At 36.6% G+C, this 25,759-nt stretch overlaps 2 protein-coding genes across 4 annotated transcripts; one reads left to right on the forward strand and one right to left on the reverse strand.

The window, feature by feature from the left end:
• Nucleotides 1-556: 556 nt before the first annotated feature.
• LOC140787104 (chitin-inducible gibberellin-responsive protein 2-like) lies at nucleotides 557-6,077 on the forward strand. Of its 3 annotated transcripts, XM_073135872.1 has the most exons (3): nucleotides 587-665; nucleotides 4,026-4,080; nucleotides 4,413-6,077. In XM_073135872.1, exon 3 carries the CDS (start codon nucleotides 4,629-4,631, stop codon nucleotides 5,850-5,852), a length of 1,224 nt encoding a protein of 407 aa, XP_072991973.1. In that variant the 5' UTR covers nucleotides 587-665; nucleotides 4,026-4,080; nucleotides 4,413-4,628; the 3' UTR covers nucleotides 5,853-6,077. The 3 variants fall into 3 exon arrangements, with proteins under 3 accessions (XP_072991972.1, XP_072991974.1, XP_072991973.1); XM_073135871.1 differs by having other exon boundaries at nucleotides 557-665; nucleotides 4,026-6,077; XM_073135873.1 differs by lacking the exon at nucleotides 4,026-4,080 and having other exon boundaries at nucleotides 557-665.
• Nucleotides 6,078-7,088: 1,011 nt separating this feature from the next.
• Nucleotides 7,089-22,351, reverse strand: LOC140787087 (WRKY transcription factor SUSIBA2-like). Its single transcript, XM_073135840.1, has 6 exons — nucleotides 21,869-22,351; nucleotides 20,134-20,325; nucleotides 17,578-18,133; nucleotides 17,330-17,489; nucleotides 17,080-17,238; nucleotides 7,089-7,864 (listed from the first exon to the last, which is right to left on the reverse strand). The coding sequence occupies exons 1-6, from the start codon at nucleotides 22,157-22,159 to the stop codon at nucleotides 7,309-7,311; spliced, it is 1,914 nt and encodes a 637-aa protein (XP_072991941.1). The 5' UTR covers nucleotides 22,160-22,351; the 3' UTR covers nucleotides 7,089-7,308.
• Between the last annotated feature and the right edge of the window lie 3,408 nt (nucleotides 22,352-25,759).

The following is a 25,759-nucleotide window of genomic DNA, read 5'->3' on the forward strand; positions in this document are numbered from 1 at the left end:
TATACAAGATTATGTTAGGTAAATATCTATCTTCTCCTATAAGGGTCTTCTTCACTCACGAGTCGAATCAACAACTATTCGGTTGATAAGTTAGCCTGTCTACCCTGCCGAGTTAAAACCTCCTTTATTAGGATTGATCTACCGTTGGATGATGTATGTTGTTTTAGTGATAAATGAACTTACTATCTACAGTTTCATCCAAAAAAAATCAGGGTTAGATTTAAAAGTTTTGTACACATGTGTGTTAACACACTAGAATATACAAAAATTACTAGATTGCAGATTGCTTAGGATTATAATTGGGAGGGTTAACCTAGTTTTGTCATCCCATTTAGCTTACATTAATTAAAAACATAAACTTGGACAAATATTTATGGGAGAGCACCAAATATGGCAATCTTGTCTTTTTCACGTACTGCCGACTTCGTAGTTATTAGTGAACATATCCTCTGGTACTGGAAAAAGAATATTAAAAAAAAAAGTTGCCAGGGAGATGGCATCGATGTAGTTATATTCAATATCAGGGGCCTTATTTTAATTGGGTAGTGTTCCTGATGTACAAAAGGTCTATTCCTCCTCTCTTGCTTTGTCGTCGTTAAAGAGTCATTCTTCCATTGTTTTGAGCTCTCTGGAAGTTCAGTTGAGAACCTAAAGGGAAAAAGAAGGTATGCCAAGCTCCATCTTCCATACATGAGTATCATTAACAGAGTTTCCCTTTTTTGGGGTTTTATGTTTCCTTCTTTTCCGTGATTCTTTTGTGAATCCATAGAGTTGCCATGAATTCCTTCTGTTTTTATAGATTTATGAAGTGGGTTTCTTTAGTCGTGAAGTTTATTAGTTACTCAAGGTTTTCTTTCAGATCCACTAGTTCAATTATGTAATTTGATGGTTATTTCATGGGCCTTGCTTTAAATTTTAGCTTCTCTTGGAGATTAATTAGAGTCTCAAATTAGTAGGTTTTGGTTAGATTACAGAAGTTTCTGACATGGATGATGGTTTTGGGTTTCTCTTTTTGAAGGTTGAACTATTCTTTATTTGGATGTGAGGATGGCTTGAGAACAATGAGTTTTTTATCCTTCTTTTTCTTCCCCTTCTTGTTTTTTCTTTGTAGAATAAGTTTTAGGAAGAGATTCTCCATGCTTAGTGAGAATTATTTGTTGGTATTCCCATTTATACCTATGCAGTTATTCAACTGCAATTTAATTTACCTTTTTCTTCAGTAAAAGATATTTTCCTTTGGTAAGAGGGGTTCAGTCTTGAGTTTATTTATATATTATAAGTAGGGTGGCCCTATGCCTGGGGCTTGTGCTAGGGAGGTAAAGTGTACACAGTACACAACCTTACTGTTGTTTCCAAAAGATTTATATTATTTCGTCCCAAATAAATTATGGTAGAAACTTCTGCTTAGACATTTTGGGAAATTTAGTAAGTTCATCTGGATAAGTTTAGAGATGTAATAGAGTTCTGATATAAGAATGATACAGATATAGTGGATCATATTGTGCATGAAAATAGAAATCAACCTGCAATTTTTGTATGATTGTGGAAAACAGGAAAAGGGATTTTTTGGCATGATAGTTGTTTTAGATCCTTCAGGATCCATCTATATTTAGTTTTTTTAGGGGGATATAAAGAGAGGAGTGAATTAGATATCTCGCAGGCTCCACATAAATTCATATTTGTTACTAAAATAATATATGGAATTGGAAATTCGGACCGAATGCTATATTCCTTAAAAGAGGGAATATAGCATCTCACCTAGGAGGTAGGACGATATATCCCAAGTGGAGAGATAAAGATCTTATTACTATATTGCTCTTATATAAGAAATAATTTATTTAGATATTTAGATATATAAGTAACAAACTGACAATCTTAATTACTCTTTTTTAATCTTTTTATTATTATTTTATATTTATTTAAAGTATAGCTACATTAAAAAAAAGTTTACATTTTTGTATTATTTTTAAGAATTTTTATATTAACTTTATTCTATTATTTCTATTACCTTTTGTTTTGATTTTAATTATTTTGAATTGAACGTCATTAATTTTAATAATTAACATGATATAATTTAAGTTTGAAATAATCAACATTGGTAGAGAATAGTAATTGATGTTATTAATTTTCTTAATAGAGGAGAATAATGTAATTTTATTTAGTTATCCTATATTCTTATACAAACCAACAGATGACGAAAATTATAATATGTGATTAGTAATCCCAAGGGATATATTACCCCTTGGAATAAGCCTAGGGATGATGTATTCTCTCTTATCTAATCCTACAACCAAACACACCCTAAAAGAACTATCAACTCAGGTTATGCTGGGCAACTAATAGAGCCCTGGATATCAGATTATTACTCTGAAAATTATAGGCAACACTCATGAGTTTTGTCTACATTGAATTATTTTTTATGTTATCTTAGAATGTTATAGAATCTGTTCATTTGGAAAAAAGCACCCATATGAAACATGACTTAGGTCGTTGATGAATGTGAATACAAACTTCAATACTGGCTGAGATTAACAAGCAGGAATAAGTCACTATCTTAGGAAGTTGGGAGTTGTAATGTGTAACAGGTCAATGAGTAGCTACTACTGTTGTACTAATATTATATGTCAATGAGTAGCTACTGTTGTACTAATATTATATGTCTTCTATTTTCATTTGAAGTATACAACATGAATCACATTGCATCAGTACAAACTACATATTCTTGGTTCTTCCAGCTTGTCCTATCATCTTGTTTATTTTACTTGTAAAAATTGATCTCTTATATGATGAGTAGCTGGAAATTTGAATCGTACACATTGAGAACATAAAATTGTGTGGAGTTAATATGCTTGAAATTGCAATTCACAGGCTGGCCTCTATGACCTGATCTGTGAGATTGCAGAGATTAATTCCCTCTTTCCTATAAATGCATCTAAACATGTTCTCTGAATTTAGAGTGAATGATATCCAAATTTTTTTTTAACTCCACCTACCAGTTCTGTAGAAGAAATAAAAAAGATTTATGTCTATCTGTTATGATTCATACACTGCATCAGTGCATGTGCTTACTTTCTTCATATTGTGAGAAAAAAGTGGGCAATTGTTTTCCCAGAAGGTGAACTATGGGAATCTTCTTAGATGAGGTAACCCAGATTGTATAATTCCTCGCCAAGATGCCAGCTACTATTAAAGTTTTCCTGGATATCGAAAAGACAAAAAAGGAAAAAGATAATCAGATGTTTCCATATTGAAGGTTGGATTTAGGGTGTTGGATGCAACTAATGGAACTAAATTTTTTGGATGCATGTTTTAGTTCTTGTTAACTTTCTTATTTTGTTAGATGACAAGAACGATTTCTGTTGTCAAGGGTCTTTAAACTAAGATTTATGGATATTTTATGGAGATTTCCAATGCATTATAATGTATGATAGCGTATACTAAAAAAAATCTCGTCCCAAGTCATATTTTATTTTCAAGTAAAATGTTTAAGATGTTCGAAGTTAAATATCTCCTTGGATAATAAGATGCTATTGTACTCTGGACCTTGACTAGAACTGTATTCTATGATGGTTATAAAATTAGTCATTCTGTTATTTTTCTTATCTATATTTGTTAGCACCTTTGTAACCTTACCGATAAGTTTCAGAATTTTTTTTTTTTATTCCAGCCAGACAAGCAAACAAGTTCTACAACCAAAATTTCCAAAAGTGCAGGACCATAGCTCATGTATAATTAGATTGAACTGTTTTCTCTGGACATTTAGATATTCCATAATGGAAAGAATAAAAAAAATTCATTTTCTCCATTAGGGTATAATGAAGGAAAGTTGTGTAATTAGCTGGAATTTTGAATAAATCTAGTTGGTGATAGTCAGCATTTTATGACTTTATTAATGTCTGTGCCCTTGTATAGCCTTGTTACTTACAATGAACTTATGACCTCACTGTTGATGCAACTCATTCTTACTAAACATCTTGAATAAAATATGCACTTATTCGTGCATCTTTGTTTTTCTTTTTTTGCAGATTTTGGATTGGTCCTAGTAACAGGGAATTGCAATTCTAATAAATACTAGTTAAGGTAGTCATCAAACCATTTGGTCCATAAAGTTTCCCATGCAGATAAAGTTTGTGATTTAGCAAGAAAGATCGATTATAAAGAAATCAAAATTCTTTGGAAGATAGATTCTGGGAATTTGACATTGCAGCTTCTCTTTTAAGGTGTCCAGTTGGTAATATACCATGCAAGCTTCTAAACAGCATGGGCATTCCAATAAGTCCCACCAGCCATATTATAATTATAAATCCATGTCATCGAAGGAAGCAGAATCCCCTTATTTGCAACAAAATCATGAATCTCTGCACTACCTTTACTCCAATGGGGCATCTAACCAAAGGAATGTTCATCCGCAGACAACTGACGGGCAATACTGCACACTAGAATCCTCCCTGGAAAGTGCTGGTTGTACAACACACAATTCCCCATCTTCAGTTAGTTTCTCTTCTACAAGTGGGAGCCCCTTATCGCAACAAGAGTCAGACAATACCTATGGATCTCCTTTAAGTGTTTCATGCATTACTGAGGATCCAAATGATTTCAGACACAAACTAAGGGAATTGGAGGCTGTAATGCTCGGGCCTGACTCAGACATTGACAGCTTTGATAGCTCCATCCCCAGTAACCTCTCTTTGAAACCAGAGAACTGGAGACAATTGGTTGGCATACCTAGGGGTGACTTGAAACAAGTACTCATAGCATGCGCTAGAGCTGCAGCAGAGAATGATGTCGACTCAACAAGATGGCTGATCAATGAGCTAGAACAGATGGTTTCTGTATCTGGAGACCCAATGCAACGATTGGGAGCCTACTTGAGGGAAGGTCTTAATGCCAGGCTTCATTCATCGGGTAGTTCAATCTATAAAGCCTTGAGGTGTAAAGAACCGACAAGTTCTGAGCTCATCTCCTACATGCACATCCTTTTCAATGTCTGCCCGTACTTCAAGTTTGGCTACTTGTCAGCAAATGGTGCGATTGCTGAGGCTGTTAAAGACGAAAAGATGATTCACATCATTGATTTCCAGATTGCACAGGGAAGCCAGTGGGTGACTCTAATTCAGGCCCTTGCAGCGACACCTGGAGGACCTCCAAGAATAAGAATCACTGGTGTTGATGATTCTGTTTCTGCTTATGCCCGAGGTGGTGGGCTAGATATAGTGGGACGGAGGCTGACTCAAATTGCGCAGTCATATAATGTGCCCTTTGAATTCCATGCAGCTGCCATGACAGGCTCCGATGTAGAACTGGAACATCTGGTTATTAGGCCTGGAGAGGCTTTAGTTGTGAACTTTGCTTTCCAGCTGCATCACATGCCTGATGAGAGTGTGAGCACTGAGAATCATCGAGACAGGCTTATAAGGTTGGTCAAGAGCCTGTCCCCAAAGGTGGTGACTCTCGTGGAACAAGAGTCCAACACCAACACAGCTCCATTCTTCCAGAGATTCTTGGAGACTCTTGATTACTACACTGCCATCTTTCAATCATTAGATGTAACTCTGCCTAGGGATAATAAGGAACGTATCAATGTAGAGCAGCATTGCCTTGCGAGGGACATAGTTAATATTATTGCATGTGAGGGTGCAGAAAGGGTGGAGCGCCATGAACTCTTTGGGAAATGGAAAGCACGGTTCACGATGGCTGGATTTAGGCCTTACCCACTCAGCACTGTGGTCAATGCCACCATCAAGGATCTTTTAGAGACTTACTGTGAAAATTATAGACTGGAAGAACGAGATGGTGTGCTTTATCTTGGATGGATGAACAGACCATTGGTTGTCTCTTGCGCATGGCAATGAAGTTCTAATATAACAAGTGACGGCTTATCTCTTGATTTCCTGTAGGTGTGTTTGTTACTCTTAAAAATCTCTAGCCCTTTTTATCTGTAGTTACTTAGACCGAACTTCTTGACTGTAATCTAGTCATAGATTGTAGCCTTAAACATAGAGGATAGAAGCAGGAACTTGGGAGTTGTATTGTTGCATCCTGATATTATTATTCATATAGTTGTGGCCTATTTGCTATCTACTGTGTTGCCCTTTGCTTTATGATTTTTAGATAGTGGTGCACTATCATCAGAAGGGTAAGTTTTTATGTGACTTTTCAAGTAGATTCTCATACTATTTGCAGAAAAGAAATGCATGTAGAGCATGTTCCAATTAATCAGAGGCAAGGCTCCACAACCCAAGACCATCTGATGTTGCCTCATGTTTTTCTTTTTTCTTTTTTTTTTTTGGGATGTAATGTTGCATCATGTTGATTGGTCAAGTATGTTATACTGAAATTAAGAATGAGAAATGTTGCAAAGGTAGGGTTATGAGGCAAGACATTAGATACGTTACTTTCAAGAGCATTTTGAGAACCATTATAGCTTTTCAAAAAAAAAAAAAAAGTGGATCATATCGTAGCTCTCTTTCTCAATGTAATGACAGTGAAATTACTACATAAAGTAAGCAGCTGCACTCAGTGCTAACTTTGTCGATCTTCGAACATTTATTACTACTATCCTACATCAGCTCTCCTTTATTAGTCTGAGCTCTACAATTTTTCGTCACGTAAATGGTGTGAATTAGACAAACACTTTTGATATGATTGATGTGTCATCAAAATTTTCTTGAGAAACAACAGAATTTTCTAGTCAAACTCTTTTAACTTAATTGGGCATAGTTCCTTTCTAGTGCAGACTCGGAAAAAAAATCGTTCCCAAATTGAGATGTATAATTAGGTTAAGCTATCCTTAAAAAATTAACTCAAAATTTTCAAAATAGAAGTATAGCAGTCATTCAAGGGGAACAAAGTGTATAACATCAATCCTCTCACACAAACGGAACAATTGAGATGTAGTCAGACATACTTGCTGTTATAAATAACATCTTTTAATCAAAAGCATGTGATGGGAAGTGATCAACTTGAAGGCCTCTAATATTGCTGTGAGTACGCAATATCTCATTCATAAATTAATTTAGACTGCTTGACGATCATATCAAAAAGGTGACCCAAACTATGCTTCTTTCAAATATTAAAGAAACTACATGTGAGACGTTTATCAACCTCTATTAAGTATTGTACAACAAATGTACGGTTTACAAGGTCAATGGAGCTACAAACAGAATAGCTTCCTCATTAAGTGTTACAATAAATTATGGTACAAAATAATACAAGTTGAGAGGTGTTCATTTATAACATGAACAAAGGAAGATAATTGAAGCTGCAAGCAGTAGTAACTTAGATGATAAAGGTAAAAGGCTGATAATCTCATGGTCCCAAGACTAAATTCCCTGTGCTCGTATAATGCAAGTTTGAAGAGTGGTTTATAGGCATTGCTTTGAAGGTAAAACCCTCACCTTTGTCTTCTCTAGATCCATAAATTCTGTTGTTTGGGTCGCCATGCAATGTTGATATAGGGATCGTTGGAATAGCCATTCTACTATACGGATTACTAGCAGATCGCATTTCATGTTGGAGATTGTCTACTGCTGAGGATTGCATCTCGTTTGCTGTGGTGTTATGATCTGGGCTGATCCCAACGCCGAGGTCAAGGCTGATGGTGTCACTCTCCTCTGGTTGCATGTACTGGTGGGGGTTGGTTGTTGCCAACATACCACTGAGAGCTGCTGATATGTGATGATTGATAGGGTTTATACCACTCATAACCATTGGTGCCGACATTCCATGACCAGCAGTCCTTGCAGCAGGTACATCATGATTATGCTTGCCCTCGTATGTGGTTATTACTGCTTTTGGATCGTGAGATGCCCTCTCAACATGTTTCCTGACAGGGCATCCGGCATTTGTGCATTTGTAATAACTCCTGTGATCCAGAGAAAAATAGAGTTAAATAGGCTAGGAAAATTCAAAGGTCACACAGACTAGTTCAACCAAGAACAGCATCACATATATTTTCAATCACCAAGAGCTTCAAAAATTTCAAGTGGAATCACGACTCTGATATTTGCCCAACAAGATATAGCACACCAATAGTCAAGGAATGCTAATGCTGCTGCACAAGTGATACAGAACCATACTTGCAAAATTGCTGAAATGCCACGAGGAGTTAGACAGGTCATCAATGTTAACACCTCCATACCTAAATTATCCCCTTCTTACAGTTATCGCTCCTAAAATCTTTTGGAGGTGTGTTCTGCGTGAGGTTACTACTTTTTCTTGCTTAGTAAGCCACATCAATGGACAACCCTAAATAATATTGCTTCCTGAACAAGCTTTTGAGATACATTGGACAAATTTATCAAAATGAAGACATGGATCATGGCATAACTTCCAGGAGATGTTAAGAGTTGTAAGTTGTACAAGGAATTCTTTCTGGAACTTTATCTAGTCCTGAATATTGCATTCAGTTCATTACAACATAAGAAAAAATGTAGAAAACAATGATATAATAAATTTGTATTTAGCCCAACAAATTTAAGCATCTGATAGCACTTTGCTGATTTATCATCATTACCACCTTACCTATCTTGTTCACCTCATTTTCTTGTGTTGTTGCCTACTGTTTCTTCACTCTACCCAATGTCGTGGCAGATGGTGCGCAGTGTAGGAGGTTGAGATTAGGGGTGTAATTGAGCCGACAAATTGAAATTAATTTTGAGCCTATATTTTGTGATCAAGCTTGAATTGAAATTATTTCAATTTAAGCTAATTTCGAACTCGAGCCTAAACGAGTCGATCAATAAACAATTTCAAGCTTTAATCAATTCAAACTAAATTTCGAGTATGATCAAACTTGAATTAAATTAAGTTTGATTTAAGTCTGAACTAAGCTTAAAGTAAGGCCTAATTTAAAAATATAAACTAATAAAGATATTCATGTATTTAGAAAAGATATGATAAGATCAAAATTTAGAACTAAACTCTTAATAATTTAGAAAATAGAACATAATAAGATCAAAATTTAGAAAAGATATGATAAGATGAAAAGATATGATCAGAGTACGTAATAATCCACTTAAATAAATCTTAAAATAGAACATAATTATAGTATAATATAGAAAGTATCATATTATATATATATAATATTTCAGGCCTTATTGAGCCTTATCGAGCTATTTGATTGAGTCGGATCATGATCAAGCTTGGCTTGAAATTATTTTCAAAACAAGCTTGATCGAGTCTTATCGAATCGAGCTTGAGCCAGCTTGATTATTTTGACGGGGCCCTAGTTGAGATCAGCTGGATTGTATTAATTAGTGGGAAAGAGACAATTTGAATTTTATAGTCATAAAAATTCAAAAAGAATTATATGAGCTTTATGTTAATGTTGGATCAAAATTAATCTCAGGTGTTATTTAAGAATTAGTAGAAAAATGCAGGGTCAATTTTAAATTATTGAAGCCAGTAGAAAACTGGAATAAATGAAAAAAGCATAGTGCAAAATAAAAAAAATGTCTATTATCAAGCAATTCCAAAAATATAGAAATAATCTCCTCCATATATCATCTCACGTCATTTTTCTCATGTCCGAAATTCTCAGAGGGTAACTTCCATAGTACAAAATAAAAGGCTTAAATCTAAGAATGCAACAGCAGAGTAAGAGGAGACAATTTTATGAATGGTTGTAGCCAGTCATTAAAGAAGGTAGCTTATATATAGTCATATACCATATAATGCAGAGGAAATGAAGCAGAAAGCATTCAGCTGTAACCGTCTCTTATGCAAGACAGGGTAGCTGAATCACAACAATTAGAAGCCACAATTCCAGTAGAACAAGGATTTGGCTATATAGTGCAACCTAGTAGGCCATAGACCCACAGGCATAAATGAAACTTCTGACACCATATGATCATTTGATCATATGAAACTGAACTCCATGCATTACCACATTTTCTGCCATCATATGATCATCTGACCAACTGATAGATACATTTGCTAGTGTGAACATGACAAATCATTCAAACTTCAAAAGCCAACAAATAACAGCTCCACTAAATTAGCTATATGGCTTTACAAGCCAACTAATATATCACCGTTGAACTACCAAACACAGTTGTTAACTCATCAACTATTATAAAAGCTTAAGTTGACCATAGCTTTTATTTTTTATATACCAACACTTCACTTTTGAGTTTGAGACATTTTATAGAGAACAAGAAGTGAATTAGCTTAAATAGGTAAAGGTTTTTTTTAGGGTATTTTACAAATCACACCCTATGTTTTACTTATTTTGTAATTTACACTGCATCTTTGACGATTTTGTAATCACCCCTCATTTTCAATAATTCTCATTTATCAACCCGACGTTATTTTAACTAATTGATATATAGACTAAATTACTAAAAATATCTTCACCACTATTTTTCCTCCTCTCTACTCTTTCTCTAAAAAAGACATAAGTAATTTAAGTATTTAAAAATTATTTTATATATTATAACAAAATATTCCTTTGTTGGTACCTTTTAAATTACGAAAGATGTTAAATGAGAATTATAAGGAAAATGTAGGAGTGAGGTTATAAAATCTCAATAACGAGTGTGAATCACGAAGTAGATAAAATATAGGGTATGATTTGTAAAATTTTCTTCTTTTTGATTGACAAGGTATGCCTAGTGAGATTTGAACTTATAACCTCTTGCATTAATACCATGTTTAAGGATTCTTGTGCCGTTGATATGGGGGGTCAGCACAGCACCTGCAAATACATCGTTCCTACAGCAAGGAAGAAGAAGTAACCAAAATAGAATAGAGGAGAGAAATATAGAGGAAGCGTAAAAGAACGAGAGAGAGAAAGGACCTACCACCATTGGATCATTATCAACCCTATTTCTTCCTCTGACCAATGGTTTCCCTTCATAATTTAGTCCATCAATGTATGAGAAGAAGAGGAGGTAGAGCAGATCATGAAAATTAAAAGATCTGCTTAATGGATTTAACTTATACTAAACGATTATCAGCTCATTTTAAGTCAGATCAATTAAAAGGGAAGTTTAAGAGGTGGTACAATTGTCTTCCTAACACATTCCAACAACTTCTTCACCCTCCACCCTTTGTTGCTGCCACTATTCCCTTGTCTGTCCTTCCTCTACCATGAATTGCTGTTAGAAGAAGGAAAAGGTGGGTGCACGCATATTTACTAGATCCTCTCAAATTTGATTGTTACGGTTCTTAATTTAGATGCAAATTGGACACGATCAAACCACTTCAAATTGTATCATTTTCTTTCTTTTTAAAATAATAAGATAACTTCTAACAGGTGCGTTCAAACACAAGTAGAGTGTTCAAATGCGACATTTGAATGCCTGATTCGCGTTCGCACATATAAAGTCCTATTTTTGGGCATTCGAACGCCTGAACAACGTTCACATATGCAAAGCATGGTTTTTGGTCATTCGAACGCGATCAAAGTGCGTTCGAACGCGATCAAAGTGCGTTCAAACGCCTAAGTTGCGTTCGCATATCTAAAGCCCTATTTTTAGCCATTCGAACGCACACTCGATAAATTGTTTCGTATTAGGATTCGTTTAGGATTTTTAGATAATTAGCTAGCCTCCAAATATGTGAAAAAGTAGCCAACTTTGGATTTTTGAAGATTGAACTTTGTTTTACTTCTAAGCTTGAGCCAAATTCTCCCTCCTTCCTCTCCCTCGGTATTCAACCTGAGTTTTCATCTACGCTCAAGGTTAATCATCTGTCGCTTCTCCTTTCTCACTCCAGCAATCAGCTATACCTGAAAACTCCCTTCTCTCACCTTATCTTGTTTAAGATATTAATCCATTCACCATAGCCATCATCATCTTCCAAACCCTAAACATATCATCCACATCCATTCCGTCACCTCTAACCTTTGATCATTGTTCCCTTCATAACTTTTGATCTACTAGCTCGATCGACGAGATTCTGATTGCGTTAGATTTCTAACTTCTAAAGAAACAACATATCCAAATCTCAGATTGTTCCAGCGATTGGATAGACAATCATCTTCCTCGAAAGCGACCGTAACATTGATGTTCTTTCAAGTACTTTTACTCTTCATATCTTATGTGAGTAATATGAATTTCTTACATCTCTATCATTTTTCTTAAAACTTTAGAATTCTGTACATTATATATCATTTATAGAATTCAAGTTATTAAAAAATAGTTTGAAATTGAAAAGGTCGACACAATGGGGTAGTATGACCGATACAGCCAAGAAATATCATTTCTTTCAGCCAATACACCTATCAATATTTAGAACCTTGAACCCTAAAGACGTACATAAATATTTGAAGCACAGTTTTAACTAAGATAGACATAGGACATCTTGTTGGATTCATTATTTCTCTATGTTATGGATAGAGAACTCATTGACTAAAAATCTTACAAAAAAGATGGGTTTGGCATTTGACATACATTGAAGGAGCCTAGAAGGATAATTGCTGCTACACCAAATGTCAAGGAAGGGTATAAGGTTGGAGGATACCTAGTTGTTTATTGGAGACCCCATCAAGGATTTCATTAAGGAAGCATAGACCGGAGATTATCCTTATATAGTGACAGCCTAGGATGAGAAAACATGTTTATATGAAAGGAAAAAAAAAAACGAACGAAAGTACATAGATCCATCCATAAGGAGAAAAGATAGAGCCTCCAAGTTCAGTTTCATACTACAATGTCTAAATAGATAGAAAAGATAGAAAATAACTCACCAAGTCGTGGGATAAGAAGATCAACCCACCTGACATGTGGGAGAAGAAGAAAGCCCACCTAGATTGTAAATGAAGTGTGAAATCTATCACAAATGAGATGAGGAAGGAGAAGAGCAAGGAGAAAACAAGAACGATAATTTTAGTTTTTCATTTTTTTGTTCTTCATTTTCGAAATTCCCATCACCTCTGTACATAAAGATGCGGAGATTACATCAAATCACAACTTAAACTTAATAGAATCCTTTCTAATCTAATCTATAACTAAACTAGGACGGGTTTAACTCAAAACATCAACCAAATCTTAACAAAACTTATCCCAAAATAAATTAACAACCAAACGACTTAGATTTTAGAGTTTTAACTAAATAAGACACTTCAATAATAAATCCAAATTTTATACAAGAAATGCATCCGAAAATAAAAAAAATGGAAACCTAATTCTCAGGTAGGATGCCTATTTATAGTCAACAACAAACCTACACTAGATTACACTAGACCTCCAACCAACATTTCATTTCTTCTTATTCTCTCTTTTTTCTCCTTTCAAATTGTGTACAGCTCAGAATTGGAAGGTGAGTTAACCATAAATTGTTCCTTCCCAATGTGGTGTGGTTTAATAATTTGCATGCACAACTTTGCACCTCATAATAGAGCACCACTGCTCATGTCAACCTTGCCAAGTTCTGACTTTTATCTTGAAGCTTAATAGATTAATTCAACACATGCGCCATTGATTCCTAACTTCTTATGTAGTTTAATATGATCGAATAATTGTTATTATCTTTATATTGATACTAATACTAATACTTTTCCTCACTTATCGTCTTGAGGCACTTTGATATGGCCACGAAATGGACTTAATTTAAATGGGTAAAAATTTTATATTTTAAGACAAAGATGAGCATAATAGAATTGAAACACACAACATATTAACTCTTTATTTTAAAAGCTTAAGCTTTTAGAGACCGGTAGTTTTTTAATTTATATTCTACCAGTTATATAGACACTGATTGCACCAAAATACTAGGTCTGTATAATCAGATTATGGCTGGACACCACCGCTACCAAAGTTGCTATAATCATGCTACCGCCATTACCATAATGGCTAAACCATGGTGGACGAAATAAACCTTGAGCATATGCTATCGTAGATGACCTCAAGAAAGGTCTCATGGATGCATGAGGGGCCATTTCTGAGGATAATAAGGTGATCAAAGCTGTCAATCAAACTACTCTCTGCCAAATGATCCTTGGTCAAGCCGCCATAAAAAAATTGTAAATAGATGTGGCCCTACGAGATACGAGTCACCAATAAATAATGGTTAGATGGTTTCCCATTAAGCTATTGCGGCTGCAGCAATCAGTTGACAAGTTGCCTAGGGAAGGAACAAGGAAGGTGCTCGGTCCTTTCCCCTACACATTGATTGATCAAACCAAAGAAGCAAGACAAAGGGATCAAGTTCTGAAAAAAGGAAGAAAGAGAGATGGGAAGCAGCTTTGATTCTTTATGGGACGTGAACCATCCAATTTGACAAGGTAATTCAGTTTAGCTAAACTCAAGTCGGACTGGAAACAGACATGTTTGACTCAGTTCTATCTGAACTAATCCATTCTAATCTTTAGATAGTCAAGTTAGGATCAAGATTGAATTCACTTTTCATCATACAAGCACTAGCAAAGGCAGGTTCATATTAGAATCTATACATCTAATAATATTCTAATTAGGCTAGGAATGGTCATTCTATATGTTTTACTCAAGGTTCCAAAAATTGGTATCGGGATTGAGATTGACCGTCCAAAAAATAATATGTATTAGACGTATCAGCTGTACCAACCATACCGGCCACCCTTATCGAATTGAACTATTTTTTAATTATATCATATTTTAATATATTATTTAAAAACTGCAGAAAATTCTTAAAAACTTAGAAAAAATAATAATTACTCATATATGAAGCCTAAAAATTAAAAATATATATTAACTTACCAATAATCATTTTTTTTATTTTATTTTTCATTTCTTCTCTCACTTCTATTTCCTTCTCTCTTACTTACTGCCGAGGCAAAAAAAAATTCATTTCTCTCCTTCTCTTTCCCTCTCTCTCTCCTTCCTCTCTTACTATCAAAAGGCAAAAGAAAAGTTTCTGATTATTTTTTTTCATTTCTCTCTGCCTTCTCTTTCCCCTTCTCTCACGTCTCTCTATCCCACTCTCTTGCAACAAAAAAGTCTGCTGTAGTAACAGAGATGACGAAAAGAAAAAAGAAAGAGAAAAAGTGAGCAGAGAAAAGGGAGGAAGAAAGGGGGGGGCTGAAGTCGGAGAGAAAGTAGAGAGAGATGGAGCATTGGAGAAAGTAGAAAGGAAAACAAAAAATAAATAAATACCAACCCAAGGTCACCGAAGGTCAAGCTCACCAAATCTTGGTTGGAGGATGTCGTCGGGTGTTGAGGTCACCAAAATCTGTGTCGGGTGCCGCCAACTAGAAGGGAGACAAGTAGAGAACGAGAGGGAGAGAAAAGTGGGGAACAATTAATTGATACAAGTCGGATCCTTCTCAAACCCGACCTGTGTCAATAATCCATATCGATGGGATCAGCTGATCCAGTCAACATCACACTGAAACGATTTGCTAGATTGGTTTCGGCCATGGATCAAGATTGAGATGTGGTCAATCCCAATTCATTTCAGCTAATCCGACTCGAAATTGGTCGAAACTTATTTCCATGGTTATACCTTTTATGGAACATAATGATCTCATTAAACAAATTTAAAGTTGATCATATTTCTTAATTGTTGAAAATTGAAATTAAGTCATCTTGCTTTTTAGTTTGAAAACATGGGGCCAAATCTCCCTAATACAAGGCGTAAATGTGCTCTTTCATTTGCACCATGGCTAGACCACACTTTAGGAAGAACTGAATCAGGGCATGGGCTTTATAGCGCCGATAATTTGCCACTAGGTGACCACCTTGTGGTAAAGGAGGATCTTTGGCTAGGGGAAGGTGGGCAGCCATTTCTTTTAACACTACAGGTATTTGTAAAAATAGAAATTATTTTTTACAGAAATAAATCAACAATTAATTTGAAATTCTGCAGTGTAGCCTATTTCTAAGTTAGGAAAATTTTATCCTCGAGATTCTTTTATGAAATATGCTTTCACTTAGATGGTATGATTCTAATTAGTTTCTTTGTAGGGAGAGAGAGTGTCATATCAAAGATTCTTCACATCTAGGAGGGACCATATGACATTTAACTGAAAGTTATTCACAAATCATAATACTATTACAGAAAAGAACTTTTCAAATCTCGGTGGCATGAACCCTCCCCCTTGGTGTCCTGTGGCCCAACCATTTCATGCACTTAGTCTACAATATATGCATCCAACACTTTGTAGAACAACAATAAGTTTTGTATTTAAAGTTGTTTCCATTTCAGCTTCTTCTCACATAGATAGGAATCTCAACTAGATCTATCACACCACTATTAGGCCAACAAATTTCTGTAAGATCACAGAACGCAATTAGCAGTAAATTTTATAAATTATTATCATCTATTATTTTTTCATCACATCCTTTCTTTGCGTCCTCTCTTCTGTCCCATCTTTTTGTCCATTGTCCAATTATCATCAAGGCACTTTGGTATAACAAAAGAATCTTCTTACAGCTAGAGTCTATGAAATATATGCAAAATTCCAAATCTTTAATCAATATAAGGAAGTTTAGAGAATGTAGTGGAGAATATAGTAGGTCAAGCATTTGAATGGCATACATGTGAAAAAAACACATTTTGGTATACGGAAGAGAGATGATCCTCTCTTCTACTCGAATTAATGCTCTGGAAATTTACCCCTCAGCTCAAATATATAGAAAACTTTCCAGTTTTAAAATTTTAAAATGATCACAAGATATCTCCTTGCAAATATAGTGTATGATGTCCTGCATAACTACTTAAACCCTAGTAAATTTTTCTCATCCTCTCCCTCCTATGGTAGGTACCTTTGACAAGGATTGGATAACCTGAATGTTATGGTCTAAATCGAAAACAGAGAACCTCTAAAGCAACCAGCAGGAGTTACATAGCAAATAAAAGTTGCTAATCTTAGATCCTATCAACCAAAATGTCAAACAGCAAATGCCAAATGCCAATGCTGCTAAAATATGATAGTCCAAAAACAATGTTACCACAACAAGTATCTAATAAAAGCAATCATTTTTCATACTTTATCTTCAGAATTCCTTAAAAGCACAAAGGTATTACCATAAATTTCTTATAATCATTATCAAGGAATGGTACATTCTTAAAAGACAGTTATTTTGATTAAGCAAGATGATAAATGACCAGATGATAGGGGCAAATAATGTTACTTTGCTTGAATCATCAAACACTTACCGTGGATTAGGATTCCCTTTCACAATCTTCTGTCCATACTTGCGCCAGCGATACCCATCATCCAGGATATCAACTTCGCTCACGGTTTGAACAACTACACGCGGCTCACGGTTAGTTTTACCCATTGCTGCAGCATCAATACTTGTAGCATCTATTTTCCTGCTTAAATATGTCACAGAGAAAAGCATTAGTACATGCATGGAATCACCTCACAGGAATTCCTAGATTTTTTTTAACATAATCAAGGCACCTGCGTTTTGAATCTGGATCATCATCAGCAGCAACCTCATCATTAGTGTTCAATTGTCCGCCTCCAGTATCAATATCATCATCACTGGCTGAACCTTGAGATGGCTCAGTTATAGGATTGACTTGATTAGGAAGGTGGTCAAGAGCATTTGAAGAGTTATCTGCAGAAAAGTAGCTACGGTTATAAAAGTTCATTGATGTATAAGAAAAAAAAAGATATTTTCCTGCAAGCTCATGATATTTCCTTACCTTCAGCAATTATTAAACCATCAGACTTTTCCTCTCCTTGGCTGGAGAGATATGCACCAACTGCTAGCCGACGGTTTGTCTGAGGTTTAGGATGATCATGCTCACCTTTATAGATAATTTCGGTAATCTGACCATTATGAGAGCGTTCTAGTTGCTTTTTCACCTGACAATTAGGATGTGTACATTTGTAGTAACTCCGAGGATTTTCACTTCCTTTAACATGTTTTTGCCCATATTTGCGCCAGTTGTATCCATCTTCTGCAGATTTTTCTGATACATTTAATGAACTAGTTCCATTAAGAGCAGACTGGTATGTCTGCATGCTTTTCTCTGAACCATCCATCTTCCTTAACTCATCAGAAGATATTTCAGCATGTTCATTAGTGCATACAGCACTTGATTCAACAGGCTGACTAGGAGCAGTTACTGAGAGAGTCAACTCATGTGAAGAGAGAGCTTTGTTCTCAGGGCTAACTAACTGGCATGTATGATTCTTATTTTGACTTTGAATTTGTACAAAAGGCTCATGTTGTTGTAGATTAGGGCCAGCCGGTTCCTGTAGTACACAATAATAAGGTAAGGCAAGTAATACCAACATAATCAAAATCAGCTTAGGAATGGGCTGAGAAAAGAAACTGAATTTGGAGAAAGATGAAACACAAGAACCAATATTGATGCAATCCTAGAAAACACAAATAAATAATCAAAAATAAATTGAGGTGCTCTATATTACTTACTCCAAGCAGTATCAATGAACACATTGAGAGATTGAATTATTGCATGGCAAACGACCATGGAAGTATTAGAAAGCGGTGCGACAAATTTGAAGTTTCCTGCCAGACTGTCAAGATCTATAGCAGACAAGTAGAAAATTTTCTGCAATGATCTCTCCATTACTTCTAGACATGGAATGAAGTTTTGGCGGATCCAATCTAGATCAGCCGAAATGAATCCCGATCCACACCTGAAACCAGTATTCTTACCGGTTTCGGGTAGGAAACGTTGCGATTGGCTGAAATGGCAGACTCAATAGCTACTTACAGGGTCAAATCCGACCCGGGTCCTAAATTTGATATTTACTTTTCCCACCTCTCCTACGCTCTCTTTTCCCTTTCAGTCTATCCCTCTCACGATGCATCCCCGCCTTTCCAATATGAAAACGACGAGTGATGACAAGTGATAGCGGGTAGTTTTCCAGTGAAATTGACCTCTAACCATTAGTTCTCCAACGAGGTGAGGTATTTTTCTTCTCTGGGGGGTTGATACTTAGAACCTTTCTTCTAGAAATAGAAATATACTTGTAAATGGTAATAACGCTATTTGTTGTTGAAGAGTGAAATTTACATGCACATGAAACATAAAACCTATTATAATCAACAATTATCATTGTTAACCACAAGATTTTACAAATAACTGATCTTTAGATATCTTCTACACAGCAAAGCAGAAAAATCAACCAAATGATTTTAAACATCTGAATAACTACCCAATCTTACAAACCATCTAGTAGCTTGCACTGCACTATAGCAATTACATATCCATCACTTAAATCAGGCTAGAAAGACCATTCAGTAAAGATTACGTGGTAAGGAAGTTTGTTTGTTTCAAGCGCTGGCTGGGGCTGCAAAGTAGCAGCTCAATTTGACTTCAAGGGACTTCATATAACAGTAAGCCTATCTCTCAGATTGTATCTCATTGAACATATATTGTAAAGAAATCACAAAGATTTCTCTAGTTAGCAAGAAAATAGGCACAGTTATTCAAGAAATTTAGAAATCCATTATCGCAGGAGAGCTCATTCTGAGAAAAGATGAAAAAAATTTATTCAAGCAATTATCCTTCTTGTTTTGCTCAAGGATAAACACATTTAACCCTACTATTTTTATCTTGGAGCCAAATGCATAAGCACATTAATTGCTGCCCGAAAGATTAGCCATGGATTTTGATATATGGAAGGGTCTTTTATTAGACTAGTGCTAAAGTAGAGAATTATAAAAGAAAGCAAGCGGAACTGGAAGGAAAAAAAAGACAGCAAGAAAGGAAGTCTTACTACACCATGATCTCGCACATTCAAAGTAGAGTAATTAAAGCAAGGGGATATATTGCGACCACGAAGATTTACAACAAAGTGTATAAAATCATGCATACTCAAGATAACAAATCTAGGTATCCAATTTTCTAATTTTACAAATAGGTCTTAATTATGAAATTATGAAAGAAACAAAGAACCATAAAAGAAAAGTGACTGAACATAACCAATGGTCTAGTTTATCTAGAATGCAAGTCCTTGTTTGCAGCACTAGATATATAAAAGTTAAAGTACAACATCTTCAATAGATCTTGAAAATTCCCTAATAAAAATAGGAAGCAACCACGAATTTGATTTATGTTAGGTAATTTATGATTATCTGTCTCAATGCAATGAGTCAAACAGGGTTAAGTTTGTAGCTTGTTACAAACTAAGAAAGCCAATAATTACATCAAACAAGTTTATCTCTGACAGAAAGAGAAAGTAATAAATATTATCAACAGAACACATAAAAGAAGAGAGATTACTGGAGGTTGCTCAGTTGGAACAGCTGACTGCAGAGATGAACCAAGATGGGGCTTGAACTCAAAATCTCCAGAAGACCCATTATCATATGGACTAAAAGAAGTCTTCCTTGGAGAAGATAATGTGTCTGAACGAACAATCTTATTCATGAAAAAAGACATGTTCAAGGTACCAGTGGTTGGCGAGGGCTCAGCCTGAACAATGAACACAACAAAAAATTAATGTCAACTTATAAAATGTATTTCTCAGGAAACAGAGATGTTTTTGTATCCTCCAGTTTGGAACCAAAAGTTTGTTAAGTTTATATGAGAGGAAATCTAAAAGAAGAAAAAAAAGTTGCCAAAGCAAAACCATCAGCCTTACATTTTGGCATCCAGCAAAACAAACGAAAGCTTGTGCAACAAGATATGACAGAAAGGTAATGAGAGCCTTATATTATGACTTACACCTTACTTGTACTCATAAGCTTAAAGGAGCGAGTAACCATAAAAAAAGAAACAAATCCCGTGCAAACAGGCACCCAGGAGAAGCATCTTAGAGAATCTTCCGAGTCCAAGAATGCAAACAATCCTATCTGTCTTCATAATCTCTGGAGAACATTTGTTATAGGGCATCCTAGTGCATGAGGGCTCCCGCCTACAGGGGGTACAGAGAGAGGATTTGCACGGCCTTACCCTTATTTATGAAGAGGTTCTTCCACCCTTGAATCAATGACATATTAGATGCAAGGGACAAGTCTTACCGTCGCATCAAGTAGAGCCCCTCTCTAGACAATATTCTTACATTATGATAATTCTGACCTAAGATAGCAGTGCTGCACAATATGGGTGACACCACACATATAAGAATATGACAGATCAGTAGAGAAGGTTTTCATAGACCCGTGGCACTAATAAAATAATTATGATATTGAGGGTCAGTCAAAATAGTAACCTTTAGTTATCCATTGATCCTCGTTTCTCCTCTGAGCAAAAGCATCTTAGATTACTAGTAATCTAGAAACAAACATAACTGGAAGAAAATTCAACAAATAAACACAAAAATGCCACAAGAGAATGCTTAAGCGATTGTTTCCTTTCTATCTATCAAGTGGGAGTATTAAAAAATAGTTCCCCAAGAACATGATGCAGAAAACCTAATGAACTTAAAAGCATAAAAGAATGTGCTGCATTACCACCAGAAAAGGGAAAAAAGTGGAGAGCATATAAGAAAGACAGATTCCAATAAACTCAACATCAGAACAGGTGTCTTCCTATTATCTAATGTTAGATATAGCAGCATGAAGGTGAGCAAGGATGGCATAAAGCGGGCACTGGAATCCCATCAATGGATTCCATTTCTGCATTTCCACCAACTTCATTTTGTTACATCATAGAGAACCAGATTGGTAATAGTCAAATGTATGTAACCAAAGTACAAAATCAGTGAAAGAAACAAAAAATTTACATCCAAATCATAAAGAATTAAAACTAGAAACAATCAAACAATGGGACAAAAATAAATATTTTCTGTTTAATTAAGTAGAAAAAGTGAAGTTTAAGATTTTAAGTGAGATTTCAGAGTTAAACAAACAAATTAATAACTTCACCTCGCATCTCACTCTTATACCAACAAATAACATACTAAAACTACAAAATCTCATACGCAACATCCACAATCCTTAAAAGTGTCGAAATATGCAGAAACGGAGTAAATTTAGAAAGATAAGAGGAGGAAAGAACCGAATCGATCTCGTACCTTCATATTGGTGAGGAGTACTGGGGATTCAAGCAGCGCGGAGGGGCTAAATCCCGGAGGAATCGTGAGGCACGGCTCTCGAGTGATCGGCAGGCGAGCCGGCGACATCGACTTGTACCTCGCCGCGTTCGCCCCAGCGGCGAGCGACGAAACCCTAGGATCCATCTTCCCACCCCGTTCCTCTCGCGATCCGCCAACAAAACCCTCGAACCGGAGGTCCGGTGCCTGCGATCGTCTCTCCGGAGATCCTCCGTCGAGATCTCCCGCTTTTTCTTCCGATGTCTCCGCCATTCTTGGATCAGCGAGAGAGTAGAAAGAGCTGAAACAGTCGCGCGCGCGAGCGAGAGAGAGAGAGAGAGAGAGAGAGAGTGTGTGTGGAAATGTTGGGGATGGAGGGAGGGGTATTTTTGGGAAGTTAGTCTCTGTCGAATAGCTTGTTCTTGGATGATTGTCAAACTGAGGGACAGAGGGAGTAGTAGGCTTGGGCCTGCGACGCGATTGACCAGAGAGGGGTTATTAAATAGGAAGTTTTTTTTTCTTTTTCTTTTTCTTTTTTTTTGGTGAAGTAAAAGAAGGTAATTTTGTTTGAGCGGAACAGTCCCGGTAGTTTTGGTGAATTAATGCAAGGTCCAGTAAAGTCCGGGCTGGCACAAAACCGGCGTGGAGGTGGAGAGTGACTGGACCTACGTACCTATACCTAGACATAATCAAAGGGCCCAGCCCACCCGTGCCCGGCCCGACTCGGCCCAGTTTGGACCGGGCTAAGCCCGGCCCGGACCCAGTTTAGGCCCGGCCCGGACTGAGCCCGAGCCCGAACTATCCTGGGCGGCACAGGCCAGAGAGAGATTATTAAATAGAAAGTTTTTTTTCTTTTTCTTTTTCTTTTTCTTTGGTGAAGTAAAAGAAGGTAAAATTTTGTTTGAGCGGAACACTCCCGGTAGTTTTGGTGAATTAATGCAAGGTCCAAAAAAGTTCGGGCTGGCACGAAATCGGCGTGGAGGTGGAGAGTGACTGGACCTACGTACGTATACCTAGACATGATCAAAGGGCCCAACCCGCCCGTGCCCTGCCCGACCCGGCCCAGTTTGGACCGGGCTAAGCCCGGCCCGGACCCGATTTAGGCCTGGCCCGGCCCGAGCCCGAACTATCCATGGGCGGCACAGGCCAGCCCTTTGCCCGCCCAACCCGGCCCGAAAGCCCGCCCGTTTGGCCCGCAACTAAGCCCGCCCGTTCTGCTACAGTATCCCGCCCGTTCTGCTATAGTAATTTACCGTCGCTACAGTAAATTTTTTTAAGTATTGTACCATTTTGCATTATTTTAAGCACACCTACCTTTAAAAAAATTTCATTTATTTTAATTATTTTTTAAATGGAGGAATATAAATATTTTTTTAAAAAATAAGCTAATAGTTAAAAAAATTCTAAAAATAGCTAAAATATGGGTTGGGCCGAGTGATTGGTTGGTCGGGCCGGCCTAGCCCGACCGGCTAGCCCGATCTCTCACGGGCCGACAGGCAGTAACGGGCTAGACTATTCTAGCCCAGCCCAAACTCGGCCCAGCCCGAGCGATTGATGGGTCGGGCCGTGAACAAATACTTAAGCCCGGTTGGCCCGAAAAGTCCGGCCCGCCCGATGATCATGTCTACGTATACGTATAGTCTAAAGAAAGGTGACGACGAGGACCGGACGATTTAGGGATACTTTGTAGAGATTTTTTTACTATTTTAAATTTTCCTAATGTTTTTTATCAAGTATCTAAATTCACCTCAAAACTTAATTATAATATTATACAACTTAAAAAATTGCTAATTAAAAATGTGATTTTAAAATATAAATAGTTTGGTCAACGACATATATAAAAATTTAAAATAATTAAAATAATCGCTAAGTGCAAGAGAAATTTTTTCATATAAATTACTAGAAAATTTTACAAATCAAACCCTATATTTTATTCATTTATGATTCACATCCGTCTTTCAAGTTTTTGTAATCAGAACTCTACTTTTTTTCTTATAATTTTTATTTAACACTCTCCATTAATTTAAATGGTACCAACATAGAAATATTCTATTATAATAAAAAAAATTATAAATATATAAATTACCCATGCCTTCTTCAAAGGATGAATAGAGAGGAGGAAAAATAGTGATGAGGATATTTTAATAATTTAGTCGCGCGATATCAGTTAGTCAAAATAACGTCATGGTGTTAAATAAAAATTATAGAGAAAAATAAGGGGTAAGATTATAAAATTATCAAAAATGGGATGTTACGAACTAGATCTGGACTAATCTGTTCATAAAAAATTTAGGTGGAAGTAGCCTCATGAGTTAGAGTTCTAATGGCTCTAGTTTTACTTAAATCGAAAGTCGGGATTAAAAGTTAAAAACAAAATAGTGGAGATAGGTCAAAGAGGGCAGAACGGTAAGTATCGACATTGCCAACTGTCATCGGAGGGTGGAGGACGGCCAAGGGTGGTGGTGGACCGCCGTATTGTAGGGTGGCTGCTAGAGATAAGAGGTGGCTAGGGTTTGGATGTTTGAAAGGGATCTACGAGTATGATCAACTCCTATGAAGATAAATACAATCTAACGACTAAGGTAAAAAGATAAGGACGAAAATAATAACTGGCTAAACTCAGATTTCTCCTAATGATAATTATCAACACATGTCCACCCATATTTATAGGAGTAAAATCCCTAGCGGATCAGATCCGCATACGAATTATCCAATTTATTTAAAATTCAAAATAGAAAGATAAAGCTAAGTAACTAATTTAACTCAACTTAACCCATGTGATCGGATCATAATAATCCACCATGCTTTCGACACTTTGTCCTCAAGGTAACTAGTCTCTCATGTCCTTGTACTCATACAACTTTTCATGCCAATTAGTGGATTCGGGTTCGTCTTCCTCGAGTCCACCTAGGAACATGATGTGAGCTTGCTGATGCTTACATTTATGATCGGGGGTAAATCGGTTATCATAGTAAAAACACAAGCCATTTCTTTGGTGCTCTTCCAAGTCGTTGGGTATAAAGCGGCGCGTGATCGTCTGTTGGGTAGGCTGAGCCGTTGGTGTTGGCTAAGTCAGGGCAGATGTCGTCTTTGGTGGGCTGTGGGCTTAGGCCGTCTTTCTTCTCTCCTTCTTGTGGATCTAGTTTAGCTGATCCAACTTGGACTCCATCAAGACAGCTAAGGAAAAGGCCTCATCAGAAGTAGTGGGCCTCAAAGCCTTGAGCTCAGCTTGAATATAAGGGCTGAGCCCACTAATGAAGGTACTCTTCAGGATTGAGTCAGACCAGTTAGTGACTTAGTTACATATTCACTCGAACTTCTCTTGGTAAGTTCAAACTATTGTTGAGTGAGTCAGCTTAGTCAACATGGTCTAAAAGTCCTCGTACTAGGTTAAATCAAACCAAGCACAAATTGCATCGGCAAACTGCTACCAAGACTCGAATGGTTGAGTCCGCCCAACCGATTGGTACCACCTAATTGCCATGCCCTCTAAGTGGAATAAGGCTAGCTGAACCTTCTGATGGTCGGGTGTAACGCCCTCGCCCGGCATAAGCACGTGCACGCCCATGCGCCCACACGGCACGCGCGGCGCACGCGACAGGTCGGGCGGGGCCCATCATGCATAGATACTCTTCTATGCACATATAATCATGACATTATTAAATAAAACTTGCTAACCTATCCATGATCACATAATCCATCACCAAATAAATCATACTATTAACCAAATAAATATGTTGACATATGAATATCCAAGTCTATAATAATATATACTAGACCACTACATAATTTGGTAGGACCTACATAGGCCACAACAAACTATCAAGATACAACTAAAATAACTAATACAAGAGTACGCCATGATTCGACCTG

Source organism: Typha latifolia, chromosome 4, assembly GCF_019914945.1.
Source record: "Typha latifolia isolate L0001 chromosome 4, TyphaL0001v2, whole genome shotgun sequence".
NCBI classification, from domain to species: domain Eukaryota; kingdom Viridiplantae; phylum Streptophyta; class Magnoliopsida; order Poales; family Typhaceae; genus Typha; species Typha latifolia.